Here is a 17,127-nt window from a genome sequence, read left to right as displayed (position 1 = left end):
TCCAGCTCATCCTTCTTATTGCCCATGCTGCGTGCATTGGTGTAAATGCACTTCAGCTGGGCTGATGAAGTAATAATTACGTATTATTAAGTAATAAAAGAAAACAATATAAATAAAGCTAATCAATTACATTTAATAACATTTGTGAAATCAAACATTAAATAATAGGTTATAAACATACAATATTCATATTTAGAGTATATAGGCGTAACAGTAATAATATTGACTATATTACAAAAAAAATACATATTAAAGCAATATTAGAAAGAAAATAGTACATACACATGTACATAAAACACATGTACATAAAACACATGTACATAAAACTCGCTCTGGATGATCTCAATGCAGGCACGGGGAAAGCTCCCAGGCTGGACCCGCTGGAGGCACAGGCTGATTTCAGTCCCCCAGGAACGTGGGGCTGTGGGATCCGAGGCACAAGGATGAGGAGGCCCTTATTGCATGCAGGCCGTCAAAGAAGACGCTCAGCGCTCAGTGCAGCCCTGCTTGAGTTTCTGCTCCTGCACCACCTGCGTCTGCAGAAGGGACACGTGCAAGAGGCAAAAGGCCAAGCTCAGACAGCCCCGCGCTGCCCGGCTCAGCCGTAGCTCCACGGCACCCACCCTCCTCTGCCTGTGCAGGTATTGCAGAGGGGGAGTGGGAGAAGCGGCCGGCAGCTGCCAAGACCACCTCCCAGCAGGTGGGAGACCCAGTCCCGGTCCCGCTGTTCCCCAGACCCAGGGGGTGCCCTAACCAGCCAGCCGAGGGCTGTGCATGGAGCAGAGCTCCTGCATGTTTTTGGTTTGAGTCTCCAGCCTGGCCAGGGCCATGGTTTATATTCAGCTTCTATGAGGCCTATGCTGGAGGGGGCTGCTGCCACGTGGATTCGCCACTGCTCCTCTGTACGGCCAGAGCCTCCTCCCACCACATGAGATTGCGTTCTTACCTGTCTGGAAGGGGGCATCTTCTGCTGTTCTGTGTTGGAGACAGAAAATCTGGAGGCATCTGGCAGTGACTGCTGCCTGAAATATCTCTTCAGTGTCCTCCGTTCATGTTCCACCTGCACGATGAGGAGGAGAAAGGGTCAGAGAAACCTGCCATCAAACAAGGAGCGAGAGGGAAGGCAACAAGCAGAGGACTCTCTAGTGCTGGCTGTGGAGATGTGTTGTGGTCCAGAGCACCGCGAGGCTTTGCAGGGACAGCCTGTTTTACCTGCTCAAGAGTCCTCCTCAGCTCGGCATTGTGGTGCTTCAGCTCCGTCTTCTCATCTTCCAGCCTTGTGACTGTTCGCTGCAGACACTCCAGCTGCTGTGTCAGCACTCTCTTCTCCGAGAGCCAGGAGAGCTGCTCGCGTTCTGCACGAGCCTGAGGGGATGCAGAGAGGCGACTGAGCTGGTGCTACAGAAAGATTAGGAGGGCCAGAATCAATGCGTCACGGAGAGTGAAAGGACTCAGGAACAGACAGTGCTAAATCCCCTTTTCCCTTCTGCTTGGCCTTGCACAGGACAAAACAACAGAGTCTCTTCCATGAGTGTTCTTCTCTAGGACAGAACCAATCACCCATCCCCAGGTTTTGGACTTGATTTAATTAACTGGGGGGCTCCAGGAAAGCTGGGGAGGGGCTCTGGATCAGGAGGTCCAGGGACAGGACGAGGGGGAACAGTTTTAAGCTGGAAGAGGGGAGACCGAGACGAGATCTCAGGAAGAAATGTTTTCCTGTGAGGGTTGGGAGGCCCTGGCCCAGGTTGCCCAGAGCAGTAGTGGCTGCCCCATCCCTGGAGGTGTTCCAGGCCAGGCTGGATGGGGCTTGGAGCAACCATACCCAGTGGCAAGTGCCCCTGCCCATGGCGGGGTGGGGGTGGGACTGGATATGCTTTAAGGTCCTTTTCAGGGCAAACCATTCTGTGATTCTATGATTTTAGTTGACTGAGGATCAGTCCCAGTGCCTACCTGAAGGTGAAACTCTTCCTTGTCCCTCTCTGAAACCCTGCTCCGCAGGACGCCTACTTCTTCCCTCAGAGTCCTGTTGGCCATTTCACTCTTGGTAAGGGCAAGAGTCAGGGCTTGTGCCTTCTTTTCCCATTGGACTTTGCTGTCATTCTGCTTCAGAAGATCAAGTACACGCTTGCCTTCTAATGCCTTCTGCTCTTGAAGGTCCTGGGCACGCTTTTGCAAGGACACCATCTCTTGATCTCTAGCTTCCAGAGAAGATGCAGCATCTTCTAGTTTTTGCAGTAGGGCTTTGGTCTGCATCACTGCCTCCTGCTTTTGCTGTTGAAGCTCAGAGAGAGCCTCCTCCAGAACCCTGATCTTTGTTTCTCTTTCTTCCAGACTCAGCCTTGTTGCATGAAGATTTGTCTGCTCAGCTTTGTGTAGTTCTTCCTTCTCCTTGCATACCTCAAGTTCCTTTTGGAGGGATACAATTTCTTGCTCTCGTTCCTTTAGTGCCACTTGAAGATGCTGCAGGATTTCCTTCTGCTGTTCAGAATCTTGTTCTCGTTTCTGGAAGACCTCAATCGCTTCCTTCTGCGATTCAATCATGAAATCCTTTTCTTTCAGCATCGCCTCAATGCATTCTAAGTCTCTCTGTAAGGCATTCATCTGCTCTTCTGTTTTTGACTCATGGCTCCTTCTTTGTTGCTCTTGGATGTCGAGGAGTCTGTCCTTTTCTTTTAGGGCTTCTAAGCTCCGCTCCAGCTGGGCACGGACACTCCTTAGCTGCGTTTCCATGGATTTTCTGGCTTCCTGCATTTGCTTTTGTTGCCACTCAAGCTCTTTGTCTTTTATAAATAAAGAAAGGGTCATTTTTCCTACTTCACCATGAAGCTCTTGCAGGCGCCCCTCTTGCTGCTCTTTGTAGTGCTCAAAGAGTCTTATTTGATCCCTTTGAGAATCACACTCATTCTCTCTGTCCTTAAGAGCTGCTCTCAGGTGTTCAAGGCTTGCGTGCAGAAATTGCACCTCTTCTCTCTCCTTTTCCAGTTCTTGGATCTGCTGGCTCAGAGACACAAGCTCTGTGTTTTTCTCCTTCAAGTCTCCTTTCATTCGACCAAGATCCACGAGCAGATTTCTCACTTGTGAGGCTCTGTGCTTTTCCAGATCTGTTATTTTCTCCTCCAGGAATTTGATCTCCTGGTCCCTCTCCTCCAGCTCTTTGCTCATCCTGCTCATGACTGTCCTTTGTGTTTCTCGCTCCTTCTCCAGCTCCCGTATCTGTTCTTGCTGGGATTCCACCATCTGGTTTTTCTCTCTTATGTCCTTAAGAGCTTGATCGAGAGTGCTTTGATGCAGTTTTTCCAGCGTGTTCACCTGTTGCCGGTACAACATCATTTCTCCCTCTCTGTCTGACAGGACAGCAGTCACATGAGTGAGGGTCTCCTGCAAAGCTTTTGCTTCTGCTGCCTCTTTCTGGAGCTTCTCCCGCTGCGTTTCCACTTCCTCACTTTTAACTTTTAAGACAGACAGTGTGGTCTGCAGTTCTTGTTCGAGGCAGCGATTCCTATCTGTCGCTGCATCTGCTCGAGTTTCAGAGGCTGTGACTGATTCCTGAAGAAGGTTTATCTCACCAAGCAGCTTTTCTTTTAGTGCTTCCAGGTTGTCCCGTTCGTGCTGCAAAATAGGGAGGAAGAGATCCAATCATTCCATATATATTTGGGTTTCACACTAGGATTGAACTCCTGCTCCAGTGGCACCAAGGGCTGAAGTCTGAGCTTTTAGTAGAAAACACAAACTATTCACTTGGTTTCCCTGTTCGATGTGTATTTTCTACTGTCACTCAAAGGGATGCAAGAGCTGCACTGTATTTATCAGCCCTGTCCATAACCCTTTTCTGCAGGCATTGTAAATAAAGAAGTGGGAAAACGCCAATCCCATCAGCTCAGCTGCACCGCTTGCAACGCCCCGGCCGCTGCCCTGTGTGTCACGGTGCCTGTAAGGACATTCCCAGGAAAGGACGCCTACGAGTGGGGTAGACCTACACGATATCTCCTCAACGCCAGCGCTCGGGAGAATTTTCTGAGTCTCCTCCTGACGCCGTCTCACCTGCTGTGCTCACAGCACCCTTTGTCAAGGAGCTCCACGGGGCTGCACTGCTGCACCTTTACCACTCTGGGCAGTTGCTCCCAGTGAGGCTCTGGCTTCATTAGCGGCTCTTGTTCAGCTCTTGCAGAAGAGAGGGAACAATTGCTCCCTCGTATCTCCCTGCTTCTCGGGATGCTGTAGACCCTTCGTGCACCACCCTTTAGGCTGCGTCTTCCCCAGCTCGCCCAGCCCGACACACCTTTCCTTTTGCCCTTCTCTGAACTAGCTCTCTCTCTAGCTCTAGCGGGTGCTTCTAGGAAGGAGCTGCCAGACCGGCAGCCTGGAGTTAAAGTCCAGGCTTAAGCAGGGTTTAGGTGGGGGCACGACGATGTTCTCTCTATTAGGAAGCAAAGAGAGTTGACCTCCACCTCACAGGATTTTCCTGGCACCATCCTCTAAAACCCCACTGCCCCTCTTAAGGGCGTAACCCTCAGATCACCGCCTGTCACTCTGTGTTTGAAATCAGGACTAGGTTTCCATGCATGTTTAGGTGGATCAGCACATTTATGTCTCACATTTCTCTATTTGCTCCTCACTGTCTGCTCTCAGGCGGGCAACGTGGAACAGTTTCTCTTATCAGCAGACTTTGTCTTCTCAGCCCTTTTCCCAGAGCCAAATCTTTAGAAATCTAATATGGATCTGGACACAAACTATTGGGATTGTTAGGAATGGTTGGACTTGATGATCCAGTGGGTCCTTTCCAGCCTACTGATTCTATGATTCTATTGCCCAAACCACGCAATCTCAATAGAGACAAGTTTGAAAATTACTTGGATTTAAGCTTCAAGGGCAGAAACCCTCAGAATTGAGGAAAATAAACACCCTGAGGCATAATTGAGTTTTATGTGGCTACGGCATCTTGGCCTACTTGTGTTCAGAAGAACGCAATTGCAAATGTTAAACCAAACCCCAGGCACTGGCATCAATAATATATTTCTGCTCTTGTGGTTGTCTGTGGTCTCTCCACACAGTCGGTGACATTGGCCACCTCAGCCACCTCTCCTTTCTGGACTGTCCTCTCTCACTCAAGGTGAGGACCTGCTAACTCAGCTCCGTGGCCTGGCAGGAAAGCAAAGGTCTGGGCTACAACGAATCAAGAGCAGAAGGAAGGGGAAAATGAGAGCTACTTGGTCAGCACTTGTGTACCCCATCTCCTCTCAGATTTGGGTGAACCTATGCAACCCCACACAGAACCAGCTCTCCACTGTGAAAAGTTGCTCCTCAAAATTATTAACACAAGGCCAGAATATACATAAGAAATGGCCCTTCACAGCATCTGCCAGCCTCACCATGACATCCTTTCTCTGTTTCTCAGCACGCTCGAGCTTCCTTTCCAAAGACGCCACCTCTTGCTGTAGAGTCCAAGCCTCCACCTTTAGAGCAGCAGTCTCTTCCTGCAGGGCAACTTGGAGAGAGTTCTTGCCTTCCACCATCTGTGCCTCTGCAGTAGGAAAGGTGAAGGAGAAGGTGAAAAGCAAAGCAAAACCAAGCTGATTTGCATCCTGCAGAGAAAACATCATTTTCTTATCTGCCTGCCTGTGTCTTCCAGGCCCAAAGCCAACAGGAGACATAAATAAAGAAATTTCCAGGCAGAGAAAAGAGGAAAGAAAACAAAGTGGTGAGGTTCAGGAGAGGAACAGGAGAATGCGTTTGCTCTTCTGCTTGTTGAAAGGCCAGGGCTAAGGGCAAGGCAGCACATCCCCCACAGTGTTAGAAGCAGGCAGAAACAACATCTATGGAACAAGGACAGAGCTGGTAGGCAAGAGTCAGATCCAGTGCCCTACAGGAAAAGGAAGGAGCAGCCAAAGGGAAGACTGACTGTTACATTTCCTGCGTGACCAGGGAGACCTGAGAGATGTTAGAGAAAAGAACAGATGTCAGTGTCGTGCTTGAAGAAGCACTTTGGGATTTGTCACACCTTTCCTCTGCATGGCATCAGAGTTCCCTGCTGGAGAGACATTATAGGGTCAGTGGGGTGGAAAGGAAAGGAGAAGTTGTACCTTCCTGGCTTTGATCCGACTCTTCTTCCAGCTCCTGATTTGGGATACTGAGATGGTCCCTCTCAGCTTGCATCTCGCTAAGCTCCAGCTCCAAATCCCACATCTTTCTCCTCACATCATTCTGGAAGAGGTAAGAAGAGATGTGTTACCGCACAGAGCCACTGCTGGCCAGAGACAGGGAGGCAGAATCATACAATCACGCAATGGGTCGGGTTGGGTTGGCAGGGACCTTAAAGATCATCCAGTTGGGGATCATCCTCAAATGCCATTCAGATGCCTCATCCTGTGCACGCACAGCGTCTCTCAAGCACCGTTCGCCTGCTTGGGACTGTAACACAGACGCACGGAGCCTCAGCGACAGCACTGCGACTGAGGCAGCGGAGCAGCAAGCACAGCAAGGGAGGAAGGGAAATGACCTCGAACAAAAACCACACTGGAAACAGAAGGCGCAAAGCCACCGATTCAAACAGAGCAAAATAAGCTAGAAAGAGCTACCCAGAGGCTGAGGGGCCAAAAGAAGGTTCCCCGTCCCCAGAGGAATGGTCCAGCTGATGGGCTTTCCTGCTTTCCAGCCTCAGGAATGAAGCTCTGTGGGTGTGGGTGAGAGGAGGTGCCTGCCAAGGTGAGGGAGCAGATCAAGCATCCCTGCACGGAGAGCGGGGCTGCCAGGGACGCTTGGGAGAAGAAGGGAAGACAATCAGCATCCTTCGTGCTGCACCTCCGAAATGCCAGATGAACTGGCTGAGACGGAAGCACCTTCCAGTGACTGCAACAACCCTTCTGTGTCACCAGATCGCTCGGTGCCTAACAAAGGGAGGAAGACCTTCTGGGGACAGCAATCTGGAACAGACACTGAGATGCTCCCACGGAGCCTTCTGTTTCTCCTCAGAGATTTAATGCCATGAACTACCAAAGAATGGGGAAAACAGAGGCAGATCCAGCCTTGACCTCAATGGGCAAAGCCTGAGCAGAAGAAGAAGGGTGCAAAAAGTGTTGGGAGGGGAGAAAAGTTGGAGACTACAAGCTGAAGGGGTTATTCCATGTCCCTGGAAGAGAAGATGCTAGTGCATAGGTCACCTGCTCGTTGAGCTCTTCTATTTCTCTTCTGTTGTTTGAATGTTGCCGCTGGGCCTGTTCAATAGCAGAAAGCAGCCAAAACACCTCCTCGTGCTGGGCAAGGTTGTTTTCCAGGGCTCCGACGTTCAGTTCCTTCTCCTCCAGAGGCTGAGTCAGTCTGAAAGAGAGAGCAGGCAACTCATCACTATGTGGTACAACTCTCAATAAACTCTTAGGACTCCCACCACCAAGGAAGAATTGCTTTATCTGCTGAGGTTTGTCTGAACAAGGAGACTGCTTGTTCAGCCCTGTGCCAGGCTGGCAGCCACACCCAGGCTTGTGCCCTTTCGACAGGAGAAAGGTGAGTTCCTGGCCAAATACCCTGTCACTCTGAGATGAGGTGGGAACAGAAACATCACAAAGTCTGGAATGGAAGACATTGAGGAAAAGGAAGATTTTCCTTTTGGCTGATGAGACCGTAAGGGGGAGGTTTGTAGATAATGAAGAGACATTTTCTATCCCTCGCTTGCACGCTCTGGTAGGAACAGCAGTGACAGACAGCAAGGTGATCTTTGGGGAGTTCCTAAGGCATTGGAAATGAAGGCCGATACCAAACAGGTGATGAAGGCTTGGAAGAAATCCTCACATCCTTACAGAAGCTGCAGGATTCCTCACAGGGGAAGCAAGAGGGCACTGTTTTCATTTCTCCTCTTCAGTGAAGACACTGCTGAAGACTGGCAGAATTTCACCAAGGGAAGCAGCCTACCTATCTTTCCCCTTCCTTCTTGCAACCCTTGGGCACTTAGGAACATCAACATCTATGAGGACCCTCCTCGAGCCTCTCCAGACACACGTTGGGGTTTTGGGAGGAACAAGCAAACAGATAGCAATAAGAAACGTTCTCATTTCTTGGGGGCCTCAGATGGGAAGCTGGCTTAGTTTGAAATCATGGGTTTGAGATGGCTTCTGCCAAGAAAGGTATCAGGATGGAAAACCAATACAGAGCCCAAAGGTTTAAAGTTTCCTGGGTCTGAGATGGAGCTGATGGAACTATCTGGCTCATTACTCTGCCTCTCGTCCTGCCTCCTTTGCTGCACTTCAGCTTTGAAACACCTGCAAGTTTCATTTAACAACTTGAAGATGCTGGCCTAATGAAAAACACCTCCTCTGAAGGAAAGGACTACTCCAGAAGCCACTGTCTTCAGAAAAACTGTAATTGAAGGATTAAAACAAAAAGGAAACAAAACACTTCAAGAGAATGAAAGGTAACTGCATGGATAGGTCAGAACTCTGCTTTTTAGGCAATGCTGCCAGAGCCACCTGTATATGCAAAGATCTGAAGGAGGAAGTCTATTAAACTGAACGGAGAGTCTCACAGCCTACCACTTACCTTTCACTCTCAAAGACCTTCGACGAAGCCTGACGTTCTATGCTGAGACACCGCGCTTCTTCCCATTGACTCCTTTGCTCCTCCAAGGACTGCAGACGTGCTTGCAGCTCCTTGTTCTGATGTTCTACCTCCTCGCATCGACTCCTCTTCTCCTCCAGAATCTTCTGGAGGTGCACAACCTCCAGCGTCTTCAGCCTTGACAGCTCCTGTGCCTCATACAGATCTTGCTGAGCTTTGCAGGAAGCCACTTGCTGGGCCTCTTTGGAGGCTGCTAGCCGAGACGTCAACTCTTCCACCTCAAGGCAAACATAACAAAGCAGTCAAATACTGTAGTATTGTCCCTGTCAGCTGTATCTTATCTTGGGAGGAAAAGGAAAGACATTTCACCCTGTAGTGACAGGACCAGATTGACAATGGAGACAGCTGACTTGTTTAAAAACCCATGTGGGCCACCACATCCATGCAACACCTCCCATCTGAGGACAGGCTGAGAGTTTCAAATCTGAAAAGAACACCTTAGAAGGCAAGGCTGGCAGGGAGAGGCCAGCAGGAATCCATTCTGATGATTGCTGGCCATCAGGCAAAAGGACTGGCCCATCTGTCCAGGGCAGCAGCTGAGGTTCAGCTGACCAGTAAGTCTCCTCCAGCCCAGCCCAGATGGAGGACCACCCTTTGCGGGCAGTCGGAGCCCATCAGCCTGCTCCGCAACAGAAAGGCAGGAAGGGCAGAGACCACCTGGTGGATGGCTGGAGGATCTGTTGCTGTTCCAGTCACCTTGTTTTGTAGAGCATCCCTCTGCTGAAGGAGGACATTCATATCCTCTTTGATGGCTTGCATTTCTTGCTTGTGCCTGTCCTCCACTGCCTTGATCTGACTTTGACTCTCCCACAGCTCTGCCTGGAGCTTTTCCGTGACGTTCTGTAAACACAAACGGAGAGCGAGTTACGGGGACCTGCCACCAGGTACAGGTTTTCCATCTTTCTGTCTCAAGATCACATTCATTCAGCCACTGATTTCTGATTTTCTGCCCAGCTATACTTCGGCTGCAAACCTATCTTTCCTGTTGCTGAAAGCTGGAGCTGACCAGGCTCTTTGCTTTCAGGGCTGCAGTAGAAGAGAATCACAGGGTCACAGAATGGTTTGGGCTGGAAGGGACCTCAAAGACCATCCAGTTCCAACTCCCCTGCGATGGGCAGAGACACCTCCTGCTGGATTCAGTTTCTCAAAGTCCCATCCAAGCTGGCCCGGAACACCTCTAGGCATGGGGCAGCCACCACTGCTCTGGGCAACCTGGGCCAGGGCCTCCCCACCCTCACAGCAAAACATTTCTCCTTGAGATCTCATCTCCACCTCCCCTCTTTCAGCTCAAAACCGTTCCCTCTTGCCCTTATCCCTGCACTCCCTGATCCAGAGCCCATCCCCAGCTTTCCTGGAGCCCCTCTCAGGACTGGAAGCTGCTCTAAGGTCTCCCCAGAGCCTTCTCTTCTCCAGGCTGAACAGCCCCAACTCTCTCAGCCTGTCCTCAGACGGGAGGTGCAGCCGCTTCTGGACTAACTCCAACAGATCCGTGTCCTTCCTGTGCTCAGGACTCCAGAACTGGACACGGGGCTCCAGGTGGGGTCTCACAAGAGCAGAGTGGCAGAATCCCCTCCCTGGCCCTGCTGGTCCCACTGCTGTGGACGCAGTCCAGGACACGGTTTGGCTTTCTAGGCTGCAAGCACACACTGACAGCTTACGTGGAGCTTCTCAGCCCCCAGCACCCCAAGCTCTTCTCTTTGGGGCTGCTCTGCCCAGCCTGGATTGGTGCTGGCCTTCTCAGTCCCACACCTCACGCTGCATATTTTCTCGTTACTTCCCTTCGCACTGTCGCCTGGCTCTCTCCGCCTCTCTCTCTGCTCGTGTCCCACTGCCAAGTGCCTCTTCTTTCAACCTACCCTCCAGTCAGACTGACCTGCCCGCTCTCTTGCTGCTCGTTCACCTCCTGCCTGAGCTGCTCGAGCTGCTCGCAGGCTTCTCTTATCTCTGCCTGGGTCTGGAGTAGCGTCTGTAATAAAACATTCTTCTCACTCTCCTGTTCTAGCAGGACCTGCCCAGAAATAAAGAGAAGCCAAGCTTAAACTCCGTGTGGTCCGACTCAAAGGCTGACAGGCTCACTCATTCACAGCACACTGTGCCGCTCCTCTCCAGGTCATTTTCTGCCCCCTTGGAGACACAGCTTCCTAGGGGAGATTGGCAGGAGAAACACGGTCCACACCCCATCCGTCTGGGGCTGAATCTCCAACAAACTCTTCATCACCTCCCAGGACAATGTGTGCCATGGGTCAAGTGCCTCGCCTTGCCGGGGAGGCTCTCCCTGTTTTCTGCTTGGTCCTGCCTGGCTTTCAACAGCGACTTTTGCACCTGGTCAGCAGTCAAAGCAATGCTGCCAGAGGGCTGGAGATGCATCTCCTGCGGGAAATCTGCCCATTCTACGTTGGTTTGGTGAAAACCACTTCAGTTTGAAGGGATTCAGTGGACTCGGTTAAAGGACTGACAGGACTGGGACACGCTGTCGTCTCTGAGTGCCGCCCCGCCAGTTCGGTCCCCGCAGACACAGGCGGGGCACCGCTGTTCCTCGGCACTCTGCACAAAGAGGACTTTGGGTAGGACGCTCAGTGGGACATAGGAGAGCTGGGCACAGAATGGCTCACCAGCAGGTGACGTCAAACCCAGCCCACAAGCAACCCCTGTTGCACCGCTCAGAAATACTTCAGAGGAGTCCTTAAATATCTCGCTTCTTTTGTCAACAACTCTGCGATCACCCCATAACCACCAGACAAAAAAACATCCCCGGGCAGATTCTGTCCTACAAACTCAGTTTGGTCTTAGACAGGGTTAAGGCCACAAGCACATGTCAGTAAACACCAAAAGAGGAGCCGTAAGAGAGCTGTGAACGTACTCGGAAGGATGTCTTACCAAAAACACCACACAAGAGCAGCACAACCATATGAACGGAAAGGCCAGTTTCTGCCTGGCTTCCTAACAGAGGTCTCACTCCTAGTCCCAAAGACAGCCCTGCTCGTCTCGCACCCCTCCAGATTCCCTGCACAAAGCACGTCAGGCCTGCTCCACCAAGCTCCATATCCCCAGAGCCACCCATTTCCCACAGCTCCAGCCTTGCAAAAACCCACAGAAATTCTCCTTTCCTGGTCTTTACCTCTTGCTTGGCCTTTTCCACTCTGGCTCGCTCCTCTTCTTGTTGAGCTTGCATGACAGCCACCTTCTGCTTCATATTCAGCAGCTTCTCCTCATGCTCGTCTTCTTTCTCTGCCTTCTCCTTTTCCAATTTCTCCAGCATCTCTTGCAGCTCTTCCCGTTCACGTGCCTGAGGAGTGGAGGGAAAGACTTGAAGACTTGAAGTCCTCAAAAAGCCGGTGAAGTTTCATCCCTCTCACAAACAAACGCGTGCACAGCATGCAGCAATGATTTTGTGCCCTCCTGAAATCACATCCTAGCCAAGATCACTGAGCCCGACCACGAAGTAAAGGAGATGCTCCCTTTCCCTCCCTGACCACTGCCTGTTTCCTAGCACCTCTCTCCTCGGAATTCCTCTCTGTTCTCACAGTCTCTGTTTTCAAAGCTCACCTCCCTTGCCACCAAGGAAAAGATGCCTGATGCACCGCAGGGGGAGGAAAGAGGCCAGTGCCCCCACGCACCACCCAAAACAGGCCAAGAACGGATGGCCAGGAACAAGGGGCCTGTTCTGTACGCTTCAAGCCCAAAGAAAAAACATCTGTCGGACAGGAAGGGACAGAAGGAAAGGAACCAAGTTCCCGTGGGTGCAGCTGGCAGGAATGTTAGGATTCTGCTTCATGGTAGGTGGGAGATCGGGAAGATCTTACCGTTTTGCTGCCAGGCGTTGGGTGGAGATCACCCAGCCTTCTGTTGCATTTGTCTTGGGCCCACACTGAACCTGTGGCTGCACTGACCCCAGGATGAGGCAGCCACACCTTCACTGGGCAACCTGGGCCAGGGCCTCCCCACCCTCACAGCAAAACATTTCTCCTTGAGATCTCATCTCCACCTCCCCTCTTTCAGCTCAAAACTGTTCCCTCTTGCCCTTATCCCTGCACTCCCTGATCCAGAGCCCATCCCCAGCTTTCCTGGAGCCCCTCTCAGGACTGGAAGCTGCTCTAAGGTCTCCCCAGAGCCTTCTCTTCTCCAGGCTGAACAGCCCCAACTCTCTCAGCCTGTCCTCAGATGGGAGGTGCAGCCGCTTCTGGACTAACTCCAACAGATCCGTGTCCTTCCTGTGCTCAGGACTCCAGAACTGGACACGGGGCTCCAGGTGGGGTCTCACAAGAGCAGAGTGGCAGAATCCCCTCCCTGGCCCTGCTGGTCCCACTGCTGTGGACGCAGTCCAGGACACGGTTTGGCTTTCTAGGCTGCAAGCACACACTGACAGCTTACGTGGAGCTTCTCAGCCCCCAGCACCCCAAGCTCTTCTCTTTGGGGCTGCTCTGCCCAGCCTGGATTGGTGCTGGCCTTCTCAGTCCCACACCTCACGCTGCATATTTTCTCGTTACTTCCCTTCGCACTGTCGCCTGGCTCTCTCCGCCTCTCTCTCTGCTCGTGTCCCACTGCCAAGTGCCTCTTCTTTCAACCTACCCTCCAGTCAGACTGACCTGCCCGCTCTCTTGCTGCTCGTTCACCTCCTGCCTGAGCTGCTCGAGCTGCTCGCAGGCTTCTCTTATGTCTGCCTGGGTCTGGAGTAGCGTCTGTAATAAAACATTCTTCTCACTCTCCTGTTCTAGCAGGACCTGCCCAGAAATAAAGAGAAGCCGAGCTTAAACTTCGTGTGGTCCGACTCAAAGGCTGACAGGCTCACTCATTCACAGCACACTGTGCCGCTCCTCTCCAGGTCATTTTCCGCCCCCTTGGAGACACAGCTTCCTAGGGGAGATTGGCAGGAGAAACACGGTCCACACCCCATCCGTCTGGGGCTGAATCTCCAACAAACTCTTCATCACCTCCCAGGACAATGTGTGCCATGGGTCAAGTGCCTCGCCTTGCCGGGGAGGCTCTCCCTGTTTTCTGCTTGGTCCTGCCTGGCTTTCAACAGCGACTTTTGCACCTGGTCAGCAGTCAAAGCAATGCTGCCAGAGGGCTGGAGATGCATCTCCTGCGGAAAATCTGCCCATTCTACGTTGGTTTGGTGAAAACCACTTCAGTTTGAAGGGATTCAGTGGACTCGGTTAAAGGACTGACAGGACTGGGACACGCTGTCGTCTCTGAGTGCCGCCCCGCCAGTTCGGTCCCCGCAGACACAGGCGGGGCACCGCTGTTCCTCGGCACTCTGCACAAAGAGGACTTTGGGTAGGACGCTCAGTGGGACATAGGAGAGCTGGGCACAGAATGGCTCAGCAGCAGGTGACGTCAAACCCAGCCCACAAGCAACCCCTGTTGCACCGCTCAGAAATACTTCAGAGGAGTCCTTAAATATCTCGCTTCTTTTGTCAACAACTCTGCGATCACCCCATAACCACCAGACAAAAAAACATCCCCGGGCAGATTCTGTCCTACAAACTCAGTTTGGTCTTAGACAGGGTTAAGGCCACAAGCACATGTCAGTAAACACCAAAAGAGGAGCCGTAAGAGAGCTGTGAACGTACTCGGAAGGATGTCTTACCAAAAACACCACACAAGAGCAGCACAACCATATGAACGGAAAGGCCAGTTTCTGCCTGGCTTCCTAACAGAGCTCTCACTCCTAGTCCCAAAGACAGCCCTGCTCGTCTCGCACCCCTCCAGATTCCCTGCACAAAGCACGTCAGGCCTGCTCCACCAAGCTCCATATCCCCAGAGCCACCCATTTCCCACAGCTCCAGCCTTGCAAAAACCCACAGAAATTCTCCTTTCCTGGTCTTTACCTCTTGCTTGGCCTTTTCCACTCTGGCTCGCTCCTCTTCTTGTTGAGCTTGCATGACAGCCACCTTCTGCTTCATATTCAACAGCTTCTCCTCATGCTCGTCTTCTTCGTCTTCTTTCTCTGCCTCCTCCTTTTCCAATTTCTCCAGCATCTCTTGCAGCTCTTCCCGTTCACGTGCCTGAGGAGTGGAGGGAAAGACTTGAAGACTTGAAGTCCTCAAAAAGCCGGTGAAGTTTCATCCCTCTCACAAACAAACGCGTGCACAGCATGCAGCAATGATTTTGTGCCCTCCTGAAATCACATCCTAGCCAAGATCACTGAGCCCGACCACGAAGTAAAGGAGATGCTCCCTTTCCCTCCCTGACCACTGCCTGTTTCCTAGCACCTCTCTCCTCGGAATTCCTCTCTGTTCTCACAGTCTCTGTTTTCAAAGCTCACCTCCCTTGCCACCAAGGAAAAGATGCCGATGCACCGCAGGGGGAGGAAAGAGGCCAGTGCCCCCACGCACCACCCAAAACAGGCCAAGAACGGATGGCCAGGAACAAGGGGCCTGTTCTGTACGCTTCAAGCCCAAAGAAAAAACATCTGTCGGACAGGAAGGGACAGAAGGAAAGGAACCAAGTTCCCGTGGGTGCAGCTGGCAGGAATGTTAGGATTCTGCTTCATGGTAGGTGGGAGATCGGGAAGATCTTACCGTTTTGCTGCCAGGCGTTGGGTGGAGATCACCCAGCCTTCTGTTGCATTTGTCTTGGGCCCACACTGAACCTGTGGCTGCACTGACCCCAGGATGAGGCAGCCACACCTTCACTGGGCAACCTGGGCCAGGGCCTCCCCACCCTCACAGCAAAACATTTCTCCTTGAGATCTCATCTCCACCTCCCCTCTTTCAGCTCAAAACTGTTCCCTCTTGCCCTTATCCCTGCACTCCCTGATCCAGAGCCCATCCCCAGCTTTCCTGGAGCCCCTCTCAGGACTGGAAGCTGCTCTAAGGTCTCCCCAGAGCCTTCTCTTCTCCAGGCTGAACAGCCCCAACTCTCTCAGCCTGTCCTCAGATGGGAGGTGCAGCCGCTTCTGGACTAACTCCAACAGATCCGTGTCCTTCCTGTGCTCAGGACTCCAGAACTGGACACGGGGCTCCAGGTGGGGTCTCACAAGAGCAGAGTGGCAGAATCCCCTCCCTGGCCCTGCTGGTCCCACTGCTGTGGACGCAGTCCAGGACACGGTTTGGCTTTCTAGGCTGCAAGCACACACTGACAGCTTACGTGGAGCTTCTCAGCCCCCAGCACCCCAAGCTCTTCTCTTTGGGGCTGCTCTGCCCAGCCTGGATTGGTGCTGGCCTTCTCAGTCCCACACCTCACGCTGCATATTTTCTCGTTACTTCCCTTCGCACTGTCGCCTGGCTCTCTCCGCCTCTCTCTCTGCTCGTGTCCCACTGCCAAGTGCCTCTTCTTTCAACCTACCCTCCAGTCAGACTGACCTGCCCGCTCTCTTGCTGCTCGTTCACCTCCTGCCTGAGCTGCTCGAGCTGCTCGCAGGCTTCTCTTATGTCTGCCTGGGTCTGGAGTAGCGTCTGTAATAAAACATTCTTCTCACTCTCCTGTTCTAGCAGGACCTGCCCAGAAATAAAGAGAAGCCGAGCTTAAACTTCGTGTGGTCCGACTCAAAGGCTGACAGGCTCACTCATTCACAGCACACTGTGCCGCTCCTCTCCAGGTCATTTTCCGCCCCCCTTGGAGACACAGCTTCCTAGGGGAGATTGGCAGGAGAAACACGGTCCACACCCCATCCGTCTGGGGCTGAAACTCCAACAAACTCTTCATCACCTCCCAGGACAATGTGTGCCATGGGTCAAGTGCCTCGCCTTGCCGGGGAGGCTCTCCCTGTTTTCTGCTTGGTCCTGCCTGGCTTTCAACAGCGACTTTTGCACCTGGTCAGCAGTCAAAGCAATGCTGCCAGAGGGCTGGAGATGCATCTCCTGCGGGAAAATCTGCCCATTCTACGTTGGTTTGGTGAAAACCACTTCAGTTTGAAGGGATTCAGTGGACTCGGTTAAAGGACTGACAGGACTGGGACACGCTGTCGTCTCTGAGTGCCGCCCCGCCAGTTCGGTCCCCGCAGACACAGGCGGGGCACCGCTGTTCCTCGGCACTCTGCACAAAGAGGACTTTGGGTAGGACGCTCAGTGGGACATAGGAGAGCTGGGCACAGAATGGCTCAGCAGCAGGTGACGTCAAACCCAGCCCACAAGCAACCCCTGTTGCACCGCTCAGAAATACTTCAGAGGAGTCCTTAAATATCTCGCTTCTTTTGTCAACAACTCTGCGATCACCCCATAACCACCAGACAAAAAAACATCCCCGGGCAGATTCTGTCCTACAAACTCAGTTTGGTCTTAGACAGGGTTAAGGCCACAAGCACATGTCAGTAAACACCAAAAGAGGAGCCGTAAGAGAGCTGTGAACGTACTCGGAAGGATGTCTTACCAAAAACACCACACAAGAGCAGCACAACCATATGAACGGAAAGGCCAGTTTCTGCCTGGCTTCCTAACAGAGCTCTCACTCCTAGTCCCAAAGACAGCCCTGCTCGTCTCGCACCCCTCCAGATTCCCTGCACAAAGCAAGTCAGGCCTGCTCCACCAAGCTCCATATCCCCAGAGCCACCCATTTCCCACAGCTCCAGCCTTGCAAAAC

At 52.2% G+C, this 17,127-nt stretch overlaps 1 protein-coding gene across 1 annotated transcript; it reads right to left on the bottom strand.

The window, feature by feature from the left end:
• Positions 1-211: 211 nt before the first annotated feature.
• Positions 212-16,406, bottom strand: LOC128853842 (centrosome-associated protein CEP250-like). Its single transcript, XM_054081827.1, has 16 exons — positions 16,296-16,406; positions 15,912-16,046; positions 14,436-14,612; positions 13,191-13,325; positions 11,723-11,890; positions 10,478-10,612; positions 9,301-9,444; positions 8,527-8,822; positions 7,158-7,314; positions 6,310-6,408; positions 6,081-6,201; positions 5,370-5,521; positions 1,951-3,609; positions 1,213-1,398; positions 947-1,060; positions 212-536 (listed from the first exon to the last, which is right to left on the bottom strand). The coding sequence occupies exons 1-16, from the start codon at positions 16,404-16,406 to the stop codon at positions 486-488; spliced, it is 3,840 nt and encodes a 1,279-aa protein (XP_053937802.1). The 3' UTR covers positions 212-485.
• Between the last annotated feature and the right edge of the window lie 721 nt (positions 16,407-17,127).

The sequence above is a fragment of the Cuculus canorus genome, chromosome 16 (genome assembly GCF_017976375.1).
Source record: "Cuculus canorus isolate bCucCan1 chromosome 16, bCucCan1.pri, whole genome shotgun sequence".
NCBI lineage: Eukaryota > Metazoa > Chordata > Aves > Cuculiformes > Cuculidae > Cuculus > Cuculus canorus.
Note: the sequence above shows the minus strand (reverse complement) of the source record. Positions and strands in the feature narration are given on the sequence as shown.